Source organism: Perca fluviatilis, chromosome 2 (assembly GCF_010015445.1).
Source record: "Perca fluviatilis chromosome 2, GENO_Pfluv_1.0, whole genome shotgun sequence".
Lineage (NCBI taxonomy): Eukaryota > Metazoa > Chordata > Actinopteri > Perciformes > Percidae > Perca > Perca fluviatilis.
Genome location: NC_053113.1, coordinates 43,565,627 through 43,588,419, shown reverse-complemented (window position 1 = coordinate 43,588,419; position 22,793 = coordinate 43,565,627). Strand labels below are relative to the sequence as shown.

At 43.8% G+C, this 22,793-nt stretch overlaps 1 protein-coding gene across 1 annotated transcript; it reads left to right on the top strand.

Annotated features, from left to right (window-relative positions):
- Positions 1 to 10,008: 10,008 nt before the first annotated feature.
- On the top strand, positions 10,009 to 21,840 carry LOC120570616 (gap junction delta-2 protein-like). Its single transcript, XM_039819073.1, has 2 exons — positions 10,009 to 10,198; positions 20,657 to 21,840. Exon 2 carries the CDS (start codon positions 20,665 to 20,667, stop codon positions 21,769 to 21,771), a length of 1,107 nt encoding a protein of 368 aa, XP_039675007.1. The 5' UTR covers positions 10,009 to 10,198; positions 20,657 to 20,664; the 3' UTR covers positions 21,772 to 21,840.
- Positions 21,841 to 22,793: the final 953 nt, after the last annotated feature.

Below are 22,793 nucleotides of genomic sequence, written 5' to 3'. Positions count from 1 at the left end.
TTATATAACACCATTCCCCAATGTCTTATAAAGCTAACCGTTGTGTCCGATTTGATTTTAAGGCATTTTTTATAATCGAAGCGTCTTTGTAGGACAAGCAGCTGCTTGCTATATGTCCCATTCATTACAATGGGGAAATACCGGCAGCTAGCTTGCTACACTGTCGCCATAACTAAATTATATTTACAGTTTGAATTTCGTCACGCCACTTATACAACATCATTCCCCAATGTCTTATAAAGCTAACCGTTGTGTCCGATTTGATTTTAAGGCATTTTTATGAACGCGAGGCGTCTTTGTAGGACGAGCAGCTGCTTGCTATATGTCCCATTCATTACAATGGGGAAATACCGCAGCTAGCTAGCTACACTGTCGCCATAACTAAATTATATTTACAGTTTGAATTTCGTCACACCACTTATACAACATCCTTCCCCAATGTCTTATAAAGCTAAACGTTGTGTCCGATTTGATTTTAAGGCATTTTTATGAACGCAAGGCGTCTTTGTAGGACGAACAGCTGCTTGCTATATGTCCCATCCATTACAATGGGGAAATACGGCAGCTTGCTCACTTCGCATAACTAAAGTATATTTACAGTTTGAATTTCGTCACGGCATGAATATTACAGGTTCCTCAAGGTCTTACAAAGCTTAGCTAACACTTGTCCGATTTCGGATTTCAATTGAATGTATTTTTGTGAATGTCAGAGTTAGGAGGAGGCTAGCTAGCTCTCATTGATGGACTCCATCTCACCGCGCTCTATCAATGAGACTTCGCGGACAAGAGGCGTTTATTTCCCGATTGTTTGTTTAAATAACTCAACACACATACCCATTATAAGATTAACTGGAACCTGCGGGCTGCGGTAAAAGATTGCGGGCGTAACAAGCTCGCTGACACTGCGGTCAGGGTGGCGATGTAGCAACCCAGGCAGCACCAACACCGGCACTAAACTCCGACACACAGTCGGAGAAAATTAGCAATTAGCCATCCATTTTCGTAAAGTGGCCCATATTTGAGCTTTATATGGTTGATTTCTCCGTGAACCATCACCTTATCGTGGTGGAGAGGTTTGTGTGTCTCTGTGAACCTGAGGGCTGTGTTGTCTGGAGCTTTGTGCTCCTGGTAGGGTCTCCCAAGGCAAAGTGGTCTCAGGTGAGGGGCCAGACAAAGAATGGTTCAAAAACCCCAATGGAAAAACAAGGTAGAAATGGAGTGACCCTGCCCGGAGGAAGCCCGGGGCCCCCGTCTGGAGCCAGGCCCAGACGGCGGGCTCGTCGGCGAGCGCCTGGTGGCCGGGTTTGCCACGGAGCCCGGCCGGGCACAGCCCGAACAAGCTATGTGGCTCCCATCTCTCCAGCCCATGGGCCCACCACCTGTGGGAGGAACCGCTGGGGTCGGGTGCGCTGCCACATGGGTGGCAGTGAAGGTCAGGGGCATCGACGGACCAGACCCGGGCAGCAGACGCTGGCTCTGGGGACGTGGAACGTCACCTCTCTGTGGGGGAAGGAGCCGGAACTGGTGCGGGAGGTGGAGCGCTACCGGTTAGATCTGGTGGGGCTTACCTCTACGCACAGTCTCAGTTCTGGAACCGTACTCCCTGGATAGGGGTTGGACTCTTTTCTTCTCCGGAGTTGCTCAGGGTGTGCGGCGCGGCGGGGTGGGGGGATACTAACAAGCCCCCGGCTGAGCGCCCGCTACGTTGGAGTTTACCCCGGTGGACTAGAGGGTCGCCTCCCTACGCCTCTGCGGGTTGTGGGGGAAAACTCTGACTGTTGTTTGTGCATATGCACCAAACAGGAGTTCGAGTATCGGCCTTCTTAGAGACCTTGAGTGGAGTCCTGCATGGGGCCCCAGTGGGGGCTCCATTGTTCTGCTGGGGGACTTCAACGCACCGTGGGCAATGATGGAGACACCTGGAGAGCGTGATTGGGAGGAACGGCCTCCCTGATCTAAACCAGAGTGGTTGTTTGTTGTTGGACTTCTGGCCTAGTCATGGATTGTCTATAACAAACACCATGTTCGACATAGGGATGCTCATAAGTGTACCTGGTACCAGAGCACCCTAGGCCGAAGGTCAATGATCGATTTTATAATCGTTTTCATCTGATCTGAGGCCGTATGTTCTGGACACTTCGGGCGAAGAGAGGGGCAGAGCTGTCAACCGATCACCATCTGGTGGTGAGTTGGGTCAGGGGGTGGGGAAGACTCTGGACAGACCTGGTAAGCCCAAACGTGTAGTGCGGGTAAATTGGGAACGTCTGAGGAGGCCCCTGTCCAACGCGGACTTTCAACTTGCACCTCCGGCGGAGGCTTTCGTGCATCCCTGTGGAGGCTGGGGGCATTGAACCCGAGTGGACAATGTTCAAAGTTTCCATTGCTGAAGCTGCGGCGGGAGCTGTGGTCTTAGGGTCTTAAGGGCGCCTCAAGGGCGGTAACCCACGAACACCGTGGTGGACACCGGTGGTCAGGGAAGCCGTCCGACTGAAGAAGGAGTCTTTCCGGTATATGTTATCCCAGAGGACTCCGGAGGCAGTTGCAGGGTACCGAAAGGGGGCCGAAGGGCTGCAGCCTCTGCCGTGAAAGAGGCAAAGCGCCGGGTGTGGGAGAAGTTTGGAGAAGACATGGAGAAGGACTTTCGGTCGGCACCAAAGTGCTTCTGGAAAACTGTTCACCACCTCAGGAGGGGGAAACGGGGAACCATCCAAGCTGTGTACAGTAAGGATGGGACACTGTTGACCTCAACTGAGGAGGTAATAGGGCGGTGGAAGGAGCATTTTGAGGAACTCCTGAATCCGACTAATACACCCTCTATGTTAGAGGCAGAGCTGGAGGATGACGGGGAATTGTCGTCGATTTCCCAGGTGGAAGTCACTGATGTAGTCAAACAACTCCACAGTGGCAAAGCCCCGGGGATTGATGAGATCCGTCCAGAAATGCTCAAGGCTCTGGGTGTGGAGGGGCTGTCCTGGTTGACACGTCTCTTCAACATTGCGTGGAAGTCTGGAACAGTGCCAAAGGAGTGGCAGACTGGGGTGGTGGTTCCCCTTTTTAAAAAGGGGGACCAGAGGGTGTGTGCCAATTACAGGGGTATCACACTTCTCAGCCTCCCCGGTAAAGTCTACTCCAAGGTGCTGGAAAGGAGGGTTCGGCCGATAGTCGAACCTCAGGTTGAGGAGGAACAATGCGGATTCCGTCCTGGTCGTGGAACAACCGACCAGCTCTTCACTCTCGCAAGGATCCTGGAGGGGGCCTGGGAGTATGCCCAACCGGTCTACATGTGTTTTGTGGATTTGGAGAAGGCGTATGACCGGGTCCCCCGGGGAGATTCTGTGGGAGGTGCTGCGGAGTATGGGGTGAGGGGTCTCTACTCAGGGCCATCCAATCTCTGTACGACCAAAGTGAGAGCTGTGTCCGGGTTCTCGGCAGTAAGTCGGACTCGTTTCAGGTGAGGGTTGGCCTCCGCCAGGCTGCGCTTTGTCACCAATCTTGTTTGTAATATTTATGGACAGGATATCGGGCGTAGTCGGGTGGGGAGGGGTTGCAGTTCGGTGGGCTGGGGATCTTCGCTGCTTTTGCAGATGATGTGGTCCTGATGGCATCATCGGCCTGCGACCTTCAGCACTCACTGGATCGGTTCGCAGCCGAGTGTGGCGGGGTTGGGATGAGGATCAGCACCTCTAAATCGGAGGCCATGGTTCTCAGCAGGAAACCGATGGAATGCCTTCTCCAGGTAGGGAATGAGTCCTTACCCCAAGTGAAGGAGTTCAAGTACCTTGGGGTTTTGTTCGCGAGTGAGGGGACAATGGAGCGGGAGATTGGTCGGAGAATCCGCGCAGCGGGTGTGGTATTACATTCCATCTATCGCACTGTTGTGACGAAAAGAGAGCTGAGCCAGAAGGCAAAGCTCTCGATCTACCGGTCAGTTTTCGTTCCTACCCTCACCTATGGTCATGAAGGCTGGGTCATGACCGAAAGAACGAGATCCAGGGTACAAGCGGCCGAAATGGGTTTCCTCAGGAGGGTGGCTGGCGTCTCCCTTAGAGATAGGGTGAGAAGCTCAGTCATCCGTGGAGCTCGGAGTAGAGCCGCTGCTCCTTTGCGTCGAAAGGAGCCAGTTGAGGTGGTTCGGGCATCTGGTAAGGATGCCCCCTGGGCGCCTCCCTAGGGAGGTGTTCCAGGCACGTCCAGCTGGGAGGAGGCCTCGGGGAAGACCCAGGACTAGGTGGAGGGATTATATCTCCAACCTGGCCTGGGAACGCCTCGGGATCCCCCAGTCGGAGCTGGTTAATGTTGCTCGGGAAAGGGAAGTTTGGGGTCCCCTGCTGGAGCTGCTCCCCCCGCGACCCGACACCGGATAAGCGGACGAAGATGGATGGATGGATGGATGGTTGATTTCTCGCATAAAAAAGTTTCAGAAGTGAATTTTGTAATGGAATAGCAGAGATCTGCGTGACCTAGCTAGATTCAGTTGTGTAGCCTATGTAAATGTTGGGGCGTGACTGTTCTCTTAAGGTTCCGGATTTTGAGATGCTTGCGCAAGCAACTCAGCTTTGTTGGGATTCGCCCGTTTTCAGCAGCAGTTTCAAAATATGAGATTTTCATAGTAAAGGGGTGTCAGTGGGACTTTGAGCTTCTATTTATGTCCTATTTACCCACCGAACTGTCGTTATTCAACTATGACAGGGTAAAATCGGTTTTGCATTCTATCACCCCTTTAAAATAAAAGAATAAAAGAATACAGACTATCACCAGCCTTAACCTTTAATCGATTAGTAGTTTATAGACAGAAAAAATAGATTACTTTGTTGCTGCATTATGACATTACAATCACTATATTTGACTACAATATCCCTAAAAGCATGTTTTGGGTGTATTTATATCAATATGGGGGTAATACTCAGGTGTCCACTTGTATATAAATTATATGAAAAAGTACCCCACATACAGTAATGCTATGCGATGTACCAAACTGAGAGTAACTTTTTTCATGTAAAATGGGAATATTTCAATGCATATTCCAAATATATTTAAGACTTAGCATATAATGAACTATGTGTGTAGCTAATTCTCTGCTTTGGTAGGACGGGCTCACACTGACACACACTGACACATACTGACACACAAACACACAAACACACACACACAGCTCGGGCCGAACCCCACGTGTCCGCTTCGCCTGTGCCAAAAACCGCAACTGGTGATTCTTCTCTGACGGAAAAAGACGAAAGATATAGGCTACTTTTAAAATATTAGGTGAAACATTACGTGAAAGTAGGCTACACTCAACTAGAGAATGAGTCCCACATATTATGTATTGATAAGCCTAGACCGCGTATCTGATAATAAAAATTAACAGTCAACATTAATACAACGTTACATGATTTAAAAAGCAACATATCATACGGGGACAAATCACTATGAGCTGGGCTCTAGCTAAATCAGAAAAAAATATGTATTAAGGTGGGTTGGTGGATGCAGATTCGGAAGGTTTCGGCGCCGATTGGGGTATCTATAATAATCAGGGTTTTTAATAAGTGGAAAAAGTAATAGATACGCCTACATTTTGAGGCTGTCAAACCTGTAATGTAGCCTACGTTAACCTACCCATCATCGCCGGGTCTCTGCCGCCTTCAGTGGCTTCCGAAGCACCTGCTTCGGTTTCGTTCTCAATGGGAGTCGGGGACTGTGGTGGTGGGGGGGCACTTGGACAGGTGTCTGTCACTCCAGCCGGGCTGTTGTTCTCTGTCTTGTCGTGCTGGTGCTGATGCTCAAGTAAGTCAGGTTCATCCGAAATAGCAAGGCTGGATGCTGTGATGCTGAACTCATCGTCACTAGCATCACAGCAGGCGCCGCCAGGCTCTTTATTTGCGTCGAGCCGACTTTAAAAAAAAGTGGAGCTGGTTGGAATATTTCTTCTCATTACATCCTCTCTGCTTTCCTTCTCCCTTTTGGCTTTTTGTTTTGTCGCTCCACTACTCCACCGTTTTTTATCCATGTTTGTTTGTTCGATGTCCGCAACTCTCTTTTTTTCCCTCACTATCTTCTGTCTTGCCGCTATCAACAGATTCCGCGGTAACCTGACTCATTGTCATCATCAGACACAGCCGACAGCCAAAAACTGATCATGATACTTTTTTTGTGTGTAAATAAATTATTATTAACACACATACACACAAACACACACTCATTCATTCATTTTATTTTAATTTAATAAAAAATAATAATAATTAAAAAAAAGAGCCCACACAGATAGTGGGGTCTTGGAGTCCCCCTAGTGGTCGGAGGCCCCTGGGCACCGGCCCAATCGGCCCGGTGGTAAATCCGGCCTTGCTCTAGGGGCAGAACTAACGCAAGATTTTTTTAGTTTTGCAAAAGCGTCTGTTAATGTCGGCAGCCATTAGGCTTGTGGAAACTACAGTGCAACTGATATTGCCTTTCTTCTGTTAATTACAGGTAAATAACAGTATGAATCAAAACATGATAATATGTAGTGTTGTTAACTTAGCAAATAGCCTTCTTGATGTGTGTTGTCATAGTTTGAAACGTTAGCATCACAAACGTTAGCACTAATGTTAGCTAGCTGGTTAAGTCCGTGTATATCTGTATATCTGTTAGGCTAACGTGTTGTGTGAGCATTTATGATTAGGTTCCTTTTTGTTATTCAATGCCAGATGTTTCAAATGGATATCTGAAAATAATCTGTTCAATTGATGTGTTTAGAATCACTGTATAGTATGTAACTGGGGCAGCTGTAATGATGCAGTGTATTTTGTGTTCAAATGAGAATGTGCTGAGGGACATTTTGGTTTCATTATTGTGTTTTAGTTTTGCAAAAGTGTCTGTTAATGTCGGCAGCCATTAGGCTTGTGGAAACTACAGTGCAACTGATATTGTCTTTCTTCTGTTAATTACTTCTCTTAGAAACTGAGTTTTTTTGAAAATTTAAATATGTGGCACCAGATTCATCCTTTTGTCGTCAATCTACACCTGCTACATATATATATATATATATATATATATATATATATATATATATATATATATGTGTGTGTGTATATATATACAATTTATGTTTAAATATCCCACTCCGCGCCACATTAGTATTTGAAGTAATGCAGGAAGTGTCTGCATGTCTTTTTTCCAAATTATTTTGAAGGGTCATAGAAAAATTGTTACTGGTGAGGGGAGGGTCATGTCTATTTTGACTAAAGGTCCCAAAACTCCTCCAGTTGCCCCTGAAATAAATAACGAACAGTCCCTTAGATAATAATAATAATAATCCATTTTATTTGTAAAGCACTTTTCATAAAAGAATCTCAAAGTGCTACAGAAACCACATTAAAACGCATTACAAAAAAGAAAAATACATATGTAAAATACGCATAAAAATAGCTAAAAGAGCAGTTTAGATGACTGAAAGCAAGCAAGATATGGTCTTAGTAGTTTCCTGGCAACCACTTGTGACATTAATGCAATGAAAGGGTAAGGGACTGTGCGACATCTACTGGCTGAATGTTAATAACTTCAATGTGTAAGATTAGGCCAACTTGTTTTATTAAGATCACTTCCTTTTTTTAGAGACAATTGTATTCTCACAAAAGTGATTAAAACCACAAATTGCAGATCATAGATGTAAAACAATTAAAATTGATATCTATGTTGTAGACTAGGTCCTCAAAAAAGAAAGTATGCGAGTAATTTTTAGCCACGTTAACCGAAAGCTACCGTCAATTCCCCTCAAACAAACAATAGGCCTACAAACAAATTAACTATTAAGCACTGCAACCAAAAAGCTCTGTGAGCTTTTTGCATTTTGCGCATCAGTCTCGAGAGACTTGGGCCTCCTGTCTTTTACTTTTCCCATGCACCTTTCTCCTTACTTTTTCTGCTAGCCAGATCACTTTTTTTACACATAGCGTATAAGTGATCGTATTAGCGCACTTGCTGTTGGCTGTTCATATTGCTTTGTTAGACTTTATTTGTTTTTTGTGCCGACAACCGTTGGTTGGACGGCCGTTCTGGACTTTTCCCGAACACACAGATTGTCAGTCTGTCCCTGGCCTGGCCTGACCTGTATATGTCTCTTTCTGCAGGTAGTAAGTGGGTGCAGGTGTGCCAGGTTGCCTCCAGTAGGTGAACTGAAGTCAAGTTTAAATGTTTTGCATCTTCTAGTCCTGGGGGACAAGAACATTGAAAATCTATAAAATGTCTTTGACAAAAAAGCTGGAGCAGAATTTGCAATACAATATGTTGAATCAAATGCATTGTTTTTTTTATATTATGCACATGGTATAAAGAGAAGCCCTTCCCGTCTGCAGAATGGCATGTTGATTAAATTTGGTGGATTGTCGCAGGAGAAGGTGAGTATTGCCTGATTGCATTAGTTGGAACGTCAGGCAGTAAACTTAGAAACTACAGCAGAGCAAGTGCGAAAATAATTGGAAGTGATTAAAAGGGTTGATATATATATATATATATATATTATATATATATATATATATATATATATATATATATATATATATAAAACTACCGAAAGTGGGTATCATACCCCAGACCTTTTCAATGGCAAACTAACTCTTAAACCACTAGGATATCATCAAGGACTTGCAAGTAAAGATCACATACTATTAAACCGGTGAGTGATGTAGCTAGCTAGCAAACTTTATTTCAAAACAGGCGAGCACGTTACATCCACAAAAGAGTATAAATATAAACAAATCAATATAGGCTTTTCTGTTCACAATCCTCTTACAATTTTTTACATCTTGGTAGCCCAAGTGCCCACCTTTTACGGTGACAGGAATACTGTAAGTGATAAAGTCAACGAATATCTACAGTAAAACAATACAGGCACTTTCCATCAATGCATTGCTTTGGTCTGGCTTTATTCTTTACTGGTTGGCTTTATTGGTTGGCTCAGTCTCAGAAAAACCTGTCATCTTCAGACAAAACATTATGTCTCGGACAAAACTGCATTACATCTCGGGGGGAAAAAACGGCCTTGGACCAAAAGTGGTCGGTCTCAGAAAAATCTCTGTCAAGTCTTTAAAAGTCAAGTGTCAGATCAAAAAGCGTCACGTCTCAGAAAAATCTCCCTCAGCTGAAACTGCTTCAAACCGAATGGCCTCAGCGTCAGAAAAACCTCTGTCTCTGAGGTTTTTCTGATGCTGAAGCCGTTTGGTTTGAAACAGTTTCAGATGAGGGACATTTTTCTTTTTGGTCTGACACTTTTTCTGAGATTGAAAACTTTTGGTCCGAGGCCGTTTTTTCCAAGACGAAATGCAGTTTTGTCTGAAGATGACAAAGGTTTTTCTGAGACAATGACTTTTAGGCTACTCCGATGCCGATTCGCCTGTGACCTGATGCCTTTTCATCCGAGACCTGATGCCTTTTCGTTTGAGTCTGAGATCTGAGGATGTCCTAAAATGAACACCGTATAGCAGTGTTATTCACATCTGGCCGACCTGTGTTGTTTAGTTTTGTCCTAGCATGCCTAACCTAACCTAATCTATCCTTTCACCACATCTGCATACAGTGACAATTAAATTCCAGCACAGAGCGAATTGCACAGTTTATGGATGAAATGCTTCTAGACCTTGAAACCCACTTACAACCAACGAGGACTGTGTCCAGAGGATATTCTTTATACTGTATATATATTGACTGACTATGTTATAATCAACAGTACTGGATCATCAACCAAACCACTATGTATTTTTGATTGGATAGAAAGCTACACTGGCTCCAACTGAAACCTGCTGGCATTGTGTTGTGTTCTGATTTGAAAATGTTTGAGGCATCATCTGGAAAACAAAAGAAATGTAGAATGATTTATTCCTTTACTTTTTGAGCTGGCTAATGACAGAACCTTTGCATGAGCCTGCATTGTGTCCCCTTTCTAGCTTGTTCCATGCGCTTTTTGTTTGACTGTTCCCGTCTGTTCAGAAAAGGACCACACCATTTCATTTTTAAATCTTTGTTGCACTGTACATGGCCAGCCTTTGTAGCCACATAGCATAATGCCAGTTTCAGATAGACTGGCTCAATATATGTGGTAAGCCTATTCTCCCTTACTACACTCAACAGGATTAATTTCATCAATGCATTAAGATTAAAAATAGCCATGCAAACTGCATGGCAAAGGCTACTTTGTAAGGATTTATTCTGGAAAGCTCAAGTTTACATCAGGGTAAGTTCAAACTGCATTCAGTTATCCATTTGTATGTACGTTCTCCTCAAGGTCTATACTGTTTATTACAAAATAGTTTGTCTGAGAAGAAAGAAGATTGGAAATGAATTATAAATCCACAGACATCTATACATGCAAATTAGTATCAAGGCTTCAGGGACACAGAGTATGTCCTCAGTAATCTTTCTGGCATTTTGGGAACCATTTTTACACTTTATGATTTAAAGTTTCATATAACAAGTTTTTTTTAAAGGCATATACTAATATATTTTTGACAATTACCTTTGAATTGAAAACTTTTTAGACCGTGGAAAATAAAGAAATACATAAATGAATGAATTATTACAATTCCATAACATGATTTATTTCCTGGCAAAGTGAAGAAAAGTGTAAAATCTAATTTATAACACAATGAATTTCAACTTTGTGAAAACTGAAATGAATTCCAGCAAAATCCATGATAGAGCAGTTTGAAGAAAGAAAGAAGTTTGAGATGAACCCAGTTTGGGTGTTGGCTACCTCGTTGTATTTATCTCTCTGCTCAATCTGGCCTCCATCTGATCTGGAAAGAAAGATAGAAGCGACTATACAATTTATTGCATTCCCAGTGTCAGACCTTTCATTTCACCATGCAGATCATCTTGTTCTTGCTTTGACTGACTGACAACTACATACATTGGGTTGAGGACACACTGGTGCACATGGCAGACAATGATCAGAATATGGATATCCAGGTTTCTGACCATGTGATTGATTATAATTCACAGTATCTCATTTTCTGTCAGAGTACACCAGCTAGCTTTTCAAATTGATAAAAGCTTATCCAGGTTTTGTGTGTGTGTGTGTGTGTGTGAGAGAAGCTGTAGTCAAGTTTGACAAAATAATGTTAATTCAGGGTCTGTATACTTTCGCAGTCTCCATCAGTAAATGGAGTAGTTGTCAAGAAGCTGGCTCCAGGTGGTAAGGTGTCATGACATGACCCAAGTATAATACTTCAGTCAGGTGATAAGGTATATATGGGGGGAGTTGGTATCACCTGTCGCTGCTCAAAGATGGTCTCTGGTGTCAGATGTGATCTTTCTCTGGCCGTCGTCTGACTGTTGGTCAATCATGTGACAGAAGTTTCATACTTGGTCATATGGTGAGAGCAGAACACACTACTTGACAACTAAGCAAACTCATTCCCTGATGGAGACTTAAGAAAGCTGAAGTTTAAAGCTCTAGGAAAAGCTAGTTAGCAGACTTTGAGTTAAAATTATTTTGTAAAACTACCATTCCCAAGACTTTCATGCACTATGAACCAGGTTGCTGCCATAGCTCAAATCACAGCTGAAAATCACAGAAACAACATATTTTGGCTTCACAGCAGAATTCTTTAAACGTTTTACAACTGAACTTGCTCCACCTCTGTTGGAGATATATAGAGAGGCACTGGAGAAGGGCACACTGCCACCAACATTTAGGCAGGCTTTGATAACTTTGGTTCCTAAGAGCTAGACCCAGGAGACTGTAATAATTATTGCCCAATTTCCTTAATGCAGTTATATGTTAAGATTATTTAAACCATTTTAGCAAATAGATTAAAAAAGGTTATTACTTGTTTAATTTATCCTGATCAGGTGGGGTTTATTCGTGGGCGTAGCTTGTCAGATAATATTAGGTGTCTCTTTAATGGTCTGTAGCTGATAGACATTCCCTGATAGCTGCTATTTTCCGCGATGCCGAAAAGGCGTTTCATATGGTTGAGTGGAGCTATATGTTAACATTTTTGGAAATGTATGGATTTGGGAATATCATATGGAGAGGGCCCACAAAATACCGGACCAAAAGCCCGACACGGCTCTGAGAACATTTATTGTGAAGTGCCTAAACTACAAAGACAAAGAACACATCCTTAGAGCCTTGAGGGCAAAGAAAGAGGTGGTGTATAAAAACAGCAGAATACAATTTTTCCCAGACTCATCAGCAGATGTTTATAAACAACAAAGGCAATATGACAGCGTGAGAAGGAAGCTGCGTGACAGGTGACTCATGAAATATCGGAACATCTTCCATGCCAGACTGCTTTTGACGAACGGCGAGCGCACAGCTGTCTTCAATACACCCGTGGACGTGGAGAAGTATCAGAGAGATGGGGGAGCACACACACACACACACACACACACACACACACACACACACACACACACACACACACACACACACACACACACAGACACACCGCCCGGTCTGGTCTTTGAGTTCCAAACGTGCGGCGGGCAGCCCGGCGGTCGGGTAGCCCGCGGCTGGGCCACACGTTTGGAAGTCTATTGGTAACGTTAACAGACAGTGTGAGTCTAATGATGCCCACTGCTGTGGCCCGCCATACGGGTTGAGCAGAGGCTGCGCAGTTTGACCGGCCCTCGCGGCCTCAAAACACCGGCCCACCAAGAAAAGTCCCAACTCTCCCACTCGCTTCTCCGCTACTGGTTAAGTGTACATCAGGGAACATGCTTGCCACACTCGCAGTTACCCGGTAACTAGACCACCAACTACGCTGACCTGATGGAGCTTCACGACCGGCAGCTCATGGTGCTCTGTACCCAGTGCACACTCTGGGGTAACTGAAACAACAACTACTGGAGCACCAGGACCGGCAGCCCGCGATGAAATGTGAAAAGTGTCAGCATTCCCTGTACAGCCTGGAACACTGCATTTATGACCGTGGTTCGTTTTCAATATCCTTGAAAAACGTCCAAACTTTCTTCTTTGTAATTCCCGTGGAAATGCACAGCTTGCAGCTGAACTAGTGTGTCAGATCTGCGCGAGCTACATTTAGAACACCAGCTGGTCTCAGACCAGTGGTCTGTAGGCCTATGTAAATTTTGTGGCGTGACAAAGGTACAGAGACGGTCTAAGACAGCATGCAGATGTTCCAAGTGCTCCTCCCAGGTGTTACTATAAATGACAATGTCATCTAGATATGCAGCTGCACAATCAGTGGAATTGCACAGTACCTGGTCCATGAGCCTCTGGAAGGTAGGAGGAGCTCCATGCAAACCAAATGGCAGGACCGTAAACTGGAGGAGACCCCATGGAGTCCTGAAGGCTGTCAGATTCCTGGATCGCTCAGTTAGTGGAACCTGCCAATAACCCTTGCACAGATACTTGACCTTGTGGTCAAGTATTTTGCTTTGCCCAGTCGTTCCAGCACTTCATCAATTCTTGATGTGGGATAGGAATGATCCCCAGGGACAGCATCAGGTCAATCTCCTTCTTCAGTGAGGCATGCAGGCGTTTAGGAATCCTGTAACTAAGTCGTCTCACTGAAGCACCTTCTCTAACAACAATGTTACGTTCAACAATATTTGTTGGAATACTTCTAAATTACAGATTTCTCTTACCTGGAGCTGCTCGTCTTTAAAGAGGTGGTTGAGGTTGTGGTCCACTGGAGCCCCAGCCGAAGGTAAGTATTGTTCATCTTCTTCCTCTTCCTTTTGCCTCTGATGAGCATCACTTCCTTCTTTCTGGTTGCTGCACTCACTCCATCAGGAGATTTATATGCAGTATCCTACTTGACCGTGGCTTCCCTGGGGTAGATACCTGGTATGTGGTGGGCCCAAATGTCTTGAATCAGAATCAGAATCTTGCCAAGAGCTTGTTGTCATCACTGGGCAAGAGCACTAGCATTTCTGTCCAGGGTTGAAGGACCTCTGCCCGGCTGACTGATCGTACCATGACTTCTGCTCTTGCTGGGTCTCCACCATGTGTGATTGGGCAAGCTCATTAATTTTCTCCAGTTGTGAGTGCTGCTGCGAGGAGCAGCAGGGCCCAAAGACCCTGTCAGACTGATCACTGCTGAGGACCTACGGACAGACAGAAGGCTGTTTGAGTGAGCCAGTGGAGGCTTGAGGTACTTCCCTGTATGCAAAGAGGAGATATGGCAGCAACTGATCCCAGTCCGTACCACTGTCATTGAAAAACTTCCGGAGCAACTGCTTCAGGGTCTAGTTAAAGCGCTCTGTCAGTCCATCCATTTGGGGATGATACGGTGTGGTCTTCAGGCTCCTTATACCAAGTGACTGGTACACCTGCAAATACATGAAGTTAGTTCCTTGATCATTCAGGATTTCACAAGGGAAACCTACTCTGAAAAAGAACTTCACCAAACGGAAAACAGCTGCTTTTGCTTTTATAGATTTAAGTGGAAAAACTTCAGGGTATTTTGTAGCATAATCTGGACCAGGACCAGGACATAACGGTTTCCTGCTTTGTCAAAGGGACCCACAATGTCTGCTCAAATGGGGTGCCAATGATGGGTAGGGGTTGGAGGGGAGCTCTGGAGGGAGTTTTAGCAGATGTTATTTGGTACTGAGGGCAACTTCTACAGAGTTCAGCTACATTTCTGCGCAGACCTGGCCAGTGGAAACTATGTTTTATGCATGCTGTGGTTTTGTGCTTACTCAGGTGGCCAGCCCAGGGAACAGAGTGCCCGAAGGTGAGTATATTTTGTCTAACTGCTTGGGGAACCACTAGCTGCAACACTGACCCCTGTTGACGGTAGAGCATGCCATTTTGCAGAATATACTCATCTCTGTTGAAGTCTAGCCCAGCTCCTGGCTCCTTCTCCTCTACTTTCTGAAAGTGAGACACCAAATATGGATCAGCTTTCTGCATCTCAATTATATTTACTGTGGTTTCATGACTGTGTGTTGGAACTTCTCCTGCCATCTCTGTGAATTTTCCGAGACTTCATGGGTGCAGTCTCCAATTCATTATCGTAGAAAGGCAGGGCACAGATAGTCTCAGCATTTAATTGGATTTCTTTGCTTGTGCTCTGGTAACAGCAGCATTACATTTTCGGCTTTGGTCTGACTCCCAACAGATCAAAGAGAACTGGAAGGTCTCATCCTAGTACAGCAGGAAAAGGTAAGCAATCAACAACTCCAATGTTCAACAGGTAAGTTTGCCCGTCTACTTTTATGTACATTTCAGCTGTTGAATATGTTTTCTCATCTCCATGTACACAACAGATAGGTATGGTGTCTTGGGTATTGATTATGTTGAGGGGTACAAACTTCCTGTGCACAAGAGTCTGATCACTTCCAGAATCAAGCAGGACCTCAAGAGTTGTTCCATTAACTTTCATGTTTGTGATTTTAATAGATTGGTCCTTCTTGAGCTTAGGTTTTTCCTGAGGGTGTGGTACAAAGCACATTTGTGTCATTTTAGCTGAGTTTTTAGGGCACATGGGTTTTGTAAGGCCTTCTACTCCACATAGATAACAGATTGGCTTATTTCCTGAGGATTTTAATGGTCTGCTAGTGGGCTGGTTTTCCCCCATGTGAGGCTTACCCATTCTGGTCACTGGTTGGTAGGCTGGTTTGCAGATGTCCTTTGTTCTCCAAAAGTTGTAGCTCCATGGTTGTCCCTTCTTCGGGGCAGCCACGAAAATATCAGCCAGCCTGGAATCCATTGCTGAATCGGGTTCATGTTCTCGGATCCAGACCTGAAGCTCTGGAGACAACATTCTCAAATACTGCTCCAATATAATAATTTCACCAATATCTTGGATGGTTTTACCTTTTGGTTGGATCCACTTCCCATAAAGCTCCTTGAGCCTTGCATATAACTCCTTTGGGCTTTCATCAGGGTTGACCTCTAGGGAGCGGAATCTCTGCCTGTATGTCTCAGGGTTAATGTCGTATTTAGCAAGAACTGCAGATTCACCTGGGCCCAGTTTTTCAAAAAGTTTAATCCGGATAAAATTGATCCGGATTTAGTAATCCTTTTTTTTGCGATCCGTGATCACGTAATCCAGTTTACTTTTGAGGCAGTTTTTCAAAGCAACATCGGATTGGATCAATCTGATCCGGATAGGAACTTTTCAGGATCACCAAATCTGGATAACCAGTGCTCAAACAGGATAGGAAATCACAATGTAGAACTATAGATATGTAAAGAGCAACAAGTAGAATAGCCAGTGTGGGGTCAATTTAAGTTTATTTATATTTGAAATGATAACACACACATTTAAAAAAACTAAAAACAAGAAAAACCACACCCCATCCTCTTCCAGCAGTCCGCTCATCTGAGACCTACAACACAAACACTGTACATTGAGGATATTAATAACAAGTTTCAAATATAGATGTATTGAATTAAAAAAAAAGACTGTGAAATACTCCACAATAATTTCAGACTTCCTCATCTGATGTGGAGAGACCAGCTTGTCTGAGCGTAGCCTTTAGGAGGCGGATCTCAAGTCTGGCCTTGGTTTGCTGCAGTTTGGTCAGAGTCAGTTGTTCCTCTGCCAGACGAAGCTGTGCTTCTGCCCTTTCAGTCTCTTTTTGCAGAAGTGCCTTGTAATCATCATCTTTGTTTGATAAAGGGCGCTTCAAGCCTTTCCTCTGAGATCCTGTGGCAACTACCACTGGCTCAACCAATGAGGATCCAGCTTCTTCCTCAGGAACAGAGCTGAGATCCAATATAAATACGCTCTCTGGATCAGCCTCAGGAGGAACTGGCAGTTTCTCCTCCTCCTCAATCCAAGGCTCGCCATCCCCTACAACACCTTGAATACCATGGAGAGCTTGCGACTTCTCACCTCCAATGACCTCCACATCTGTGTAATCTCCCCTCTTAAATGGCTTGTTGCCTGTTTGTGGGTTTTTGGCTTCAGCATGGTCCTTTGTTGCCCTGGCCTTAAGATTCTTCCACCGCAATTTGATTTGGTCTGTGGTCCTCCTCTGGCCAGACCCTATGGCATTCACATTTTCTGTGATTAAAGTCCAAACATCATTTTTTTTTTTTCATTTGTTGGTATCCTTAGCAGTATTAAAACTTCCCACTATTGTTCCATAATGTCACCGAACACCCTCTAGTAGTGCATTGGTTTCAGCAGCAGTGAAGTTACAGCTTCTTGAGTCCATGGTTCCGTTGCTTTACTATAGTGAACATTGTTCATCAATTATAGGCCTTGGGTCCAATTGCCTCAATTGAACACAAGCCAAAACCAATCAGTTGTAATAGGTGTGTTTGAAAAGACCAACTACACAGCCATATAAATCAGCCTTCCTCAGATGATTCACAGAGAGACAGTGACATGGCAGGTGTTGTCCACCGCCACCACCACTTTGCCAGGAGAGGATACTGTCAAAGGGTGTATGTTGAACGTACCAAGCCACTGGGGCAATACACCACTGAGGAGCTGTATGTCCGGTTTCGCTTTGGGAAGGCTGATATAGAGTACCTTGTGAACCTTCTCAGGCCAAAACTTCAAAACAGAACTCAAAGGAGTAACGGTCTGTCTGTGGAAGACCAGATCCTCATTGCTCTCCGATTTTATGCATGTGGGACTTTCTATCAAGTTGTTGGTGACTATATGGGAGTGGTGAAATCAGCTGTGTGTGATGTGGTGAGAGATGTGTCAATCGCACTGGTCAGCCTGGTCAATGAATTTTTTTCTTTTCCAAAGGACAACCAGATTGCCCAGGCCACGCGCTATTACTTTTGCTTGCCTGGGCAATATGCCCAATACTATTGGAACAATCGACTGCACACATGTGCATATACAAGCACCTTGTGAGAATGAATGGGAGTTTATAAACAGAAAGGGGAGGCACAGCATCAATGTCCAACTTGTGTGTGATGCTGACCTCATCATCACCAACTGCGTTGTCAAGTGGCCTGGGTCTGTCCATGATGCATGCATCCTGAGGGAGAGCGCTCTATATAGAGACCTCCAAACCAACCGACTGGATGGCATAATATTAGGAGACAGTGCCTACCCACTCCTACCATGGCTGATGACTCCTTTTCTAACAGCAAATACACTGGCGCAGGCACGCTTCAACACTGCTCATTGCAGAGCAAGATGTGCAATTGAGCGTTTAAATGGAGTTCTTAAGAGGCGCTTTGCATGCCTTAACTACCTGAGAGCGGAACCACAGAAAGCATGCAACATAACCCTTGCCTGTATTGTCCTGCACAACATCGCTACTAAGCGCAATGTCCCTCTCTGTGCTGACAATGATGCACCTGAGCCCCTTGGAGACCCTAACCAACCTCCTGCATTCTGCCAGAACGAGCAAACAGGACGTGCAACAAGGGACGCAATAGTTAGACACTATTTTTGATTTGGATTTGTTTTGGATTTCAAAAATCGGTGATTGCCATTCTTTGCATTTTTTTGGTTATTCTGTAATCATTGCATGCATCACTAATAAATATTCTAAAAACGAAAATATTTTCGATTGTGATGAATATATATATCAATTAGTGACAGAATAAAATGTATTGTTTTTGGTCAATTTTGACAGCTGTTTGGGGGATTATTTTATGAGGCCAAACTCTTTCTACTTTGCTGTAGGCCTATACTGAAAGGCTGAATACGTTAAAGCCTACCTAATCACTGTAGCCTGACGGACGAACAAATAAAATTAAAACCTTATGAATAAATAGCATATCTTGTAAGATACTGCATGATCCAAATATAGTATTATTTGATACATTTTTAATGTTTTCATTACATTTTGGGCATGAAATCCACACTGAATCCACCCTTCTGATGGGATCAGTTTAATCCAGAGTTTTTGGATCAAAGTGATCCAAATCCTACAAAAAAGTTCTGAAAAACCCAAACTAAAGGTTTGATCCGGATCAAAACCAAGATTGGATTACGTGATCTAATCCGATTATGTAATCTGTTTTTTCTTCTGAAAAACCCATTTTCAAGATTTGATCCAATCCGTTATCCAAAATCCTAGTGGATTACTTTTGAAAAACCGGGCCCTGGTCATAGTCAAGGGAGTCATCAATGTCCATATGTACAAACGCACTTCTATCTTTACCGGTTAGTAATGGGATTAAATGAAAAACCCAGTTTGTTTTCGGCCACCTGCATGCTACAGCAATTCGTTCAAATGTAATGATACATTTGTTCAATGTCATCATTATCACTTCATTTTTCCAAACTCGGCTGATGGTGTGAGCAAGACTGACCTGCAAAGGCCACTGTTTGATTGGTCGTCATGGGCTCAGTTTGGGCTGGCAGAGGGTGATTGAACTTCCAGATCAGAGTCTGCTGATCTGGATCTGGAGATGTTCTTGCCTGAACTTCAAACCTGCAAAAGCTGAAACTGGTGTTGCAGCGCTCTAAAACAGTGTTTTTGTCTTGCTGTTACCTCATTCTGCCTTGCGTCTCGGGCCTCTTGCTGCCCCATGTGAGCCTGAAGAACGGCCATCACAGAGTTGGCTCCTTACCCTCAATGCTCCAGAAGCTCCATTTTCTTCTTCACTGGCTTGCCCCTCCTGAGCAAGGCTTGCCCCCTTGATTCCTTCCACTTTTTTCTGCTTGAGTTATTTTCCTCTTCTTGTCTTGGGGGTTAAAAAAATCCAACAAACTGAGAAAGAGAAAAGAAAAATAATCCTGTTTCCTCCACTGGATGATCCCACCACTGCCACCAATTGTCAGGGACCAAGCAGTGAGGCAATGAGGAGAACAGGAGTTTTTGTTGAAAAGAGGGTTTTTATTTACCCAAAAATGCAAAATAATATAAACCAAGAACTTAATTTCTAGGCCTATAAAAGAGGTTTTGGTCCTGATGGACCACAACCTCCTGCCAGAGGGGAGGGGTTCAAATAGGATGTGTCCAGAGATGAGAGAGATTGGCTACAATCTTTCCACTTCAGCGTTCTGGAGGCGTACAGTTCCTGGAGAGATGGCAGATTGCAGCCAATCACCTTCTCAGCTGTGCGGATAATACACTGCCATCTGCCCTTGTCCTTAGTATGGTTAGGAAACATGTTTGAAAGGTGTGATGTTGTTCTTGCATGCAAGGATTTACACAATGAGCATTGAGTTAATACATGTGATTGAGATTAAACAAACCATTAGAAAAGCAGTTGTCCATTTCTCAAATGCATATAACATTGTGGATTTGACGATTGTGCCAAAGCAACGTCTGAGCAAATACAAATACATTAAATGTAAATAGTTAGTAAATATGCAGTCATGTCATATTGCTAGCCATTCCTGTAATAAGGCTTCTGTAAGCCTATATTCCTGTAATATAGGCTTCATCCCACTGATGTGATGTGATCAAAGTAGGTGCATAGTAGCGAGTTAACGGTAGCTGTGGGGGCGGAGTTGCGCATCCAAAATACTGCATGCTGATGTCACTGAGTGGCAGACTCATCTGTAACTGCTTGCTAAAGCAGTTTATATCATGTAAAGATGAAACATGCAGTTCATGTTCTAGATGATGTTATTTTGAAAAAAGTCTCATTCAGGTTGTTTTGTTTTAAACATTTTCCAATATTGTGGTGGTTGATAACAGTTAAACTGGTTTACAATGGGATGGGTGGAATGACATTCTTACTTCTTCCAAAGAGGGACAAAAAAGAAAAAGTTTAGGAACCACTGACATGTCTTATTATTGATAACATGTTTATATAATCTTTTATATTCTCTCTAAGGTTAAGCCATGGGTGACTGGTCCATACTTGGTCGCTTCCTGTCTGAAGTCCAAAACCACTCTACAGTGATAGGCAAGATCTGGCTCACCATGCTGCTTATTTTCCGTATCCTGCTGGTGGCCTTGGTGGGTGACGCTGTCTACAGCGACGAGCAGTCCAAGTTTACCTGTAACACCCAGCAGCCTGGATGCAACAACGTATGTTACGACACCTTTGCTCCTGTTTCACATCTACGGTTCTGGGTCTTCCAAATTGTGCTGGTCTCTACCCCATCCATCTTCTACATAGTTTTTGTTCTGCATAAGATTGCCAAGGATGAGAAGCTGGATGGCCAAAGGGCACAGGTGGTAGCCCAGAAGCCTCCCAGACAGAGATGTGGGCACCTGGGAAAGAATGGCACGGAGGCCCTGAGGGTTGACATGCCCACCTACTGTCGTCATTACAGAGAGGAATGGAATGCGAGGGAGAGGGAAGAAGTAGAACAAAGCTCTCTGGAGGAGGATTATCGTGAGGTAGGAGAAGACCCCACCCAACAGTCCAACCAGGTTCTGCTCATATACATTCTTCATGTGTTACTACGATCTGTTATGGAGATCACCTTCCTGGTGGGCCAGTACTTCTTGTTTGGGTTTGAGGTGCCTCACCTGTACCGCTGTGAGACCTACCCTTGCCCTACTCGTACGGACTGCTTTGTGTCACGTGCCACTGAGAAAACCATCTTCTTGAACTTCATGTTCAGCATCAGCCTGGGTTGCTTCGTGCTCAACATCGCAGAGCTCCATTACCTGGGCTGGGTCTACATTTTCCGCATCCTCTGCTCAGCTTGCTCAACCTGCTGCAGTCAGGAGAGGGACACCGTCAGACTGTACTCAAACCACAACCCCCTCCTGCTGCAGCTCAGGCATTCTCTGAGGGGTCAGCTGGTTCTGCAGACTCCAGCAGCTATGGGCCCAGAGAAGACTGGGGGTCTGCTCACACATGCCCCGGCTATCTCCTTTGAGACAGACTCAACTGTGGAATGCACCTCTAAGAGGAGCCCAGAGAGCAGAGACAAAGTAAAGGTCAAGCTGGCCAACATGGCCAGGCTGGGACGTACTAAGAAGTCTTGGCTATGAGAGTGATATTTTTCTGTAATGCCATTCAATTTAGTAAAACAGACTGAGATGGTAACCTTTAAGCCTGAAACATACCCTACATGAACATGTTAATGTAGACATTTTATTGAAGTAAATCTGTTTCATTGGTATTTGAAATTAAAAAGCCATTGAATATTTAGCATTGAATATTTATGCATTGAAATTATTTATCTGAATTTTTTTGCCTTTGAATTTTACTCTACACTTATATTCACTTTTATTTTTCAATGTTCCAGATTCAGAATCAAAAATTCACTGTAAAAAATTCAATATACCAAATTCAGATGCAAAATACAATGTTTAACTAATATATTTTCAACTCGCTCAAATTCAGCTGCAAAATGTAATGAATACAATTCAGTGTTAACATCCGGGAACCCAAGGAAAAGCAATCAATTCTAGTTTCAGAGCAGCAGTTAGAGAGGGAGAGGAGCGTCTTAACAGTGTCCTACAGGTGTACATTAGTGTTACATGGAAATATATATTTTTATATAGATGTGCAATTATAGCCTACATGCCCAGAGACAACAATTAGCATTGTGATATCTGTTGCAATACATGTTTTGTACACTTCCCCTGTTTTAAATATGCCAATAAATGAATTAAAAGTATAAGCTTTGGTTATTTAAGTCTAAATAACATATGCAAGTCTAAATAACATATGCCATTTTTTTTTTTTTTTACAAGTATGTTAAAGAGAGACGTATCTCTCCTTTCAAATGCTGCTCTCCCTCTCTGACTGCTGCTCTGAATCTAGAATTGATTGCTTTTCCTTGGGTTCCTGTATGTTAACACATCATTTTATAAATTACATTTTGCATCTGAATTTAGTATATTGACATTTTTTATGTTGAGTTTTATTTTCTGAATGTGTGAATTTAGAAAAATAAAGGTGAACATAAGTTGTTGAAAATTTGAAGAGTTAAATTCAGAGGCAAACATTTCATTTACATTATTTCAATGTATAAATAAATATTCTGTGCTAGAAATTCAATGGATTT

What these genes read in the sequence shown, in the direction of transcription:
- LOC120570616 (XM_039819073.1), top strand. Translation starts at nt 20,665, where the DNA reads ATGGGTGACTGGTCCATACTTGGTCGCTTCCTGTCTGAAGTCCAAAAC.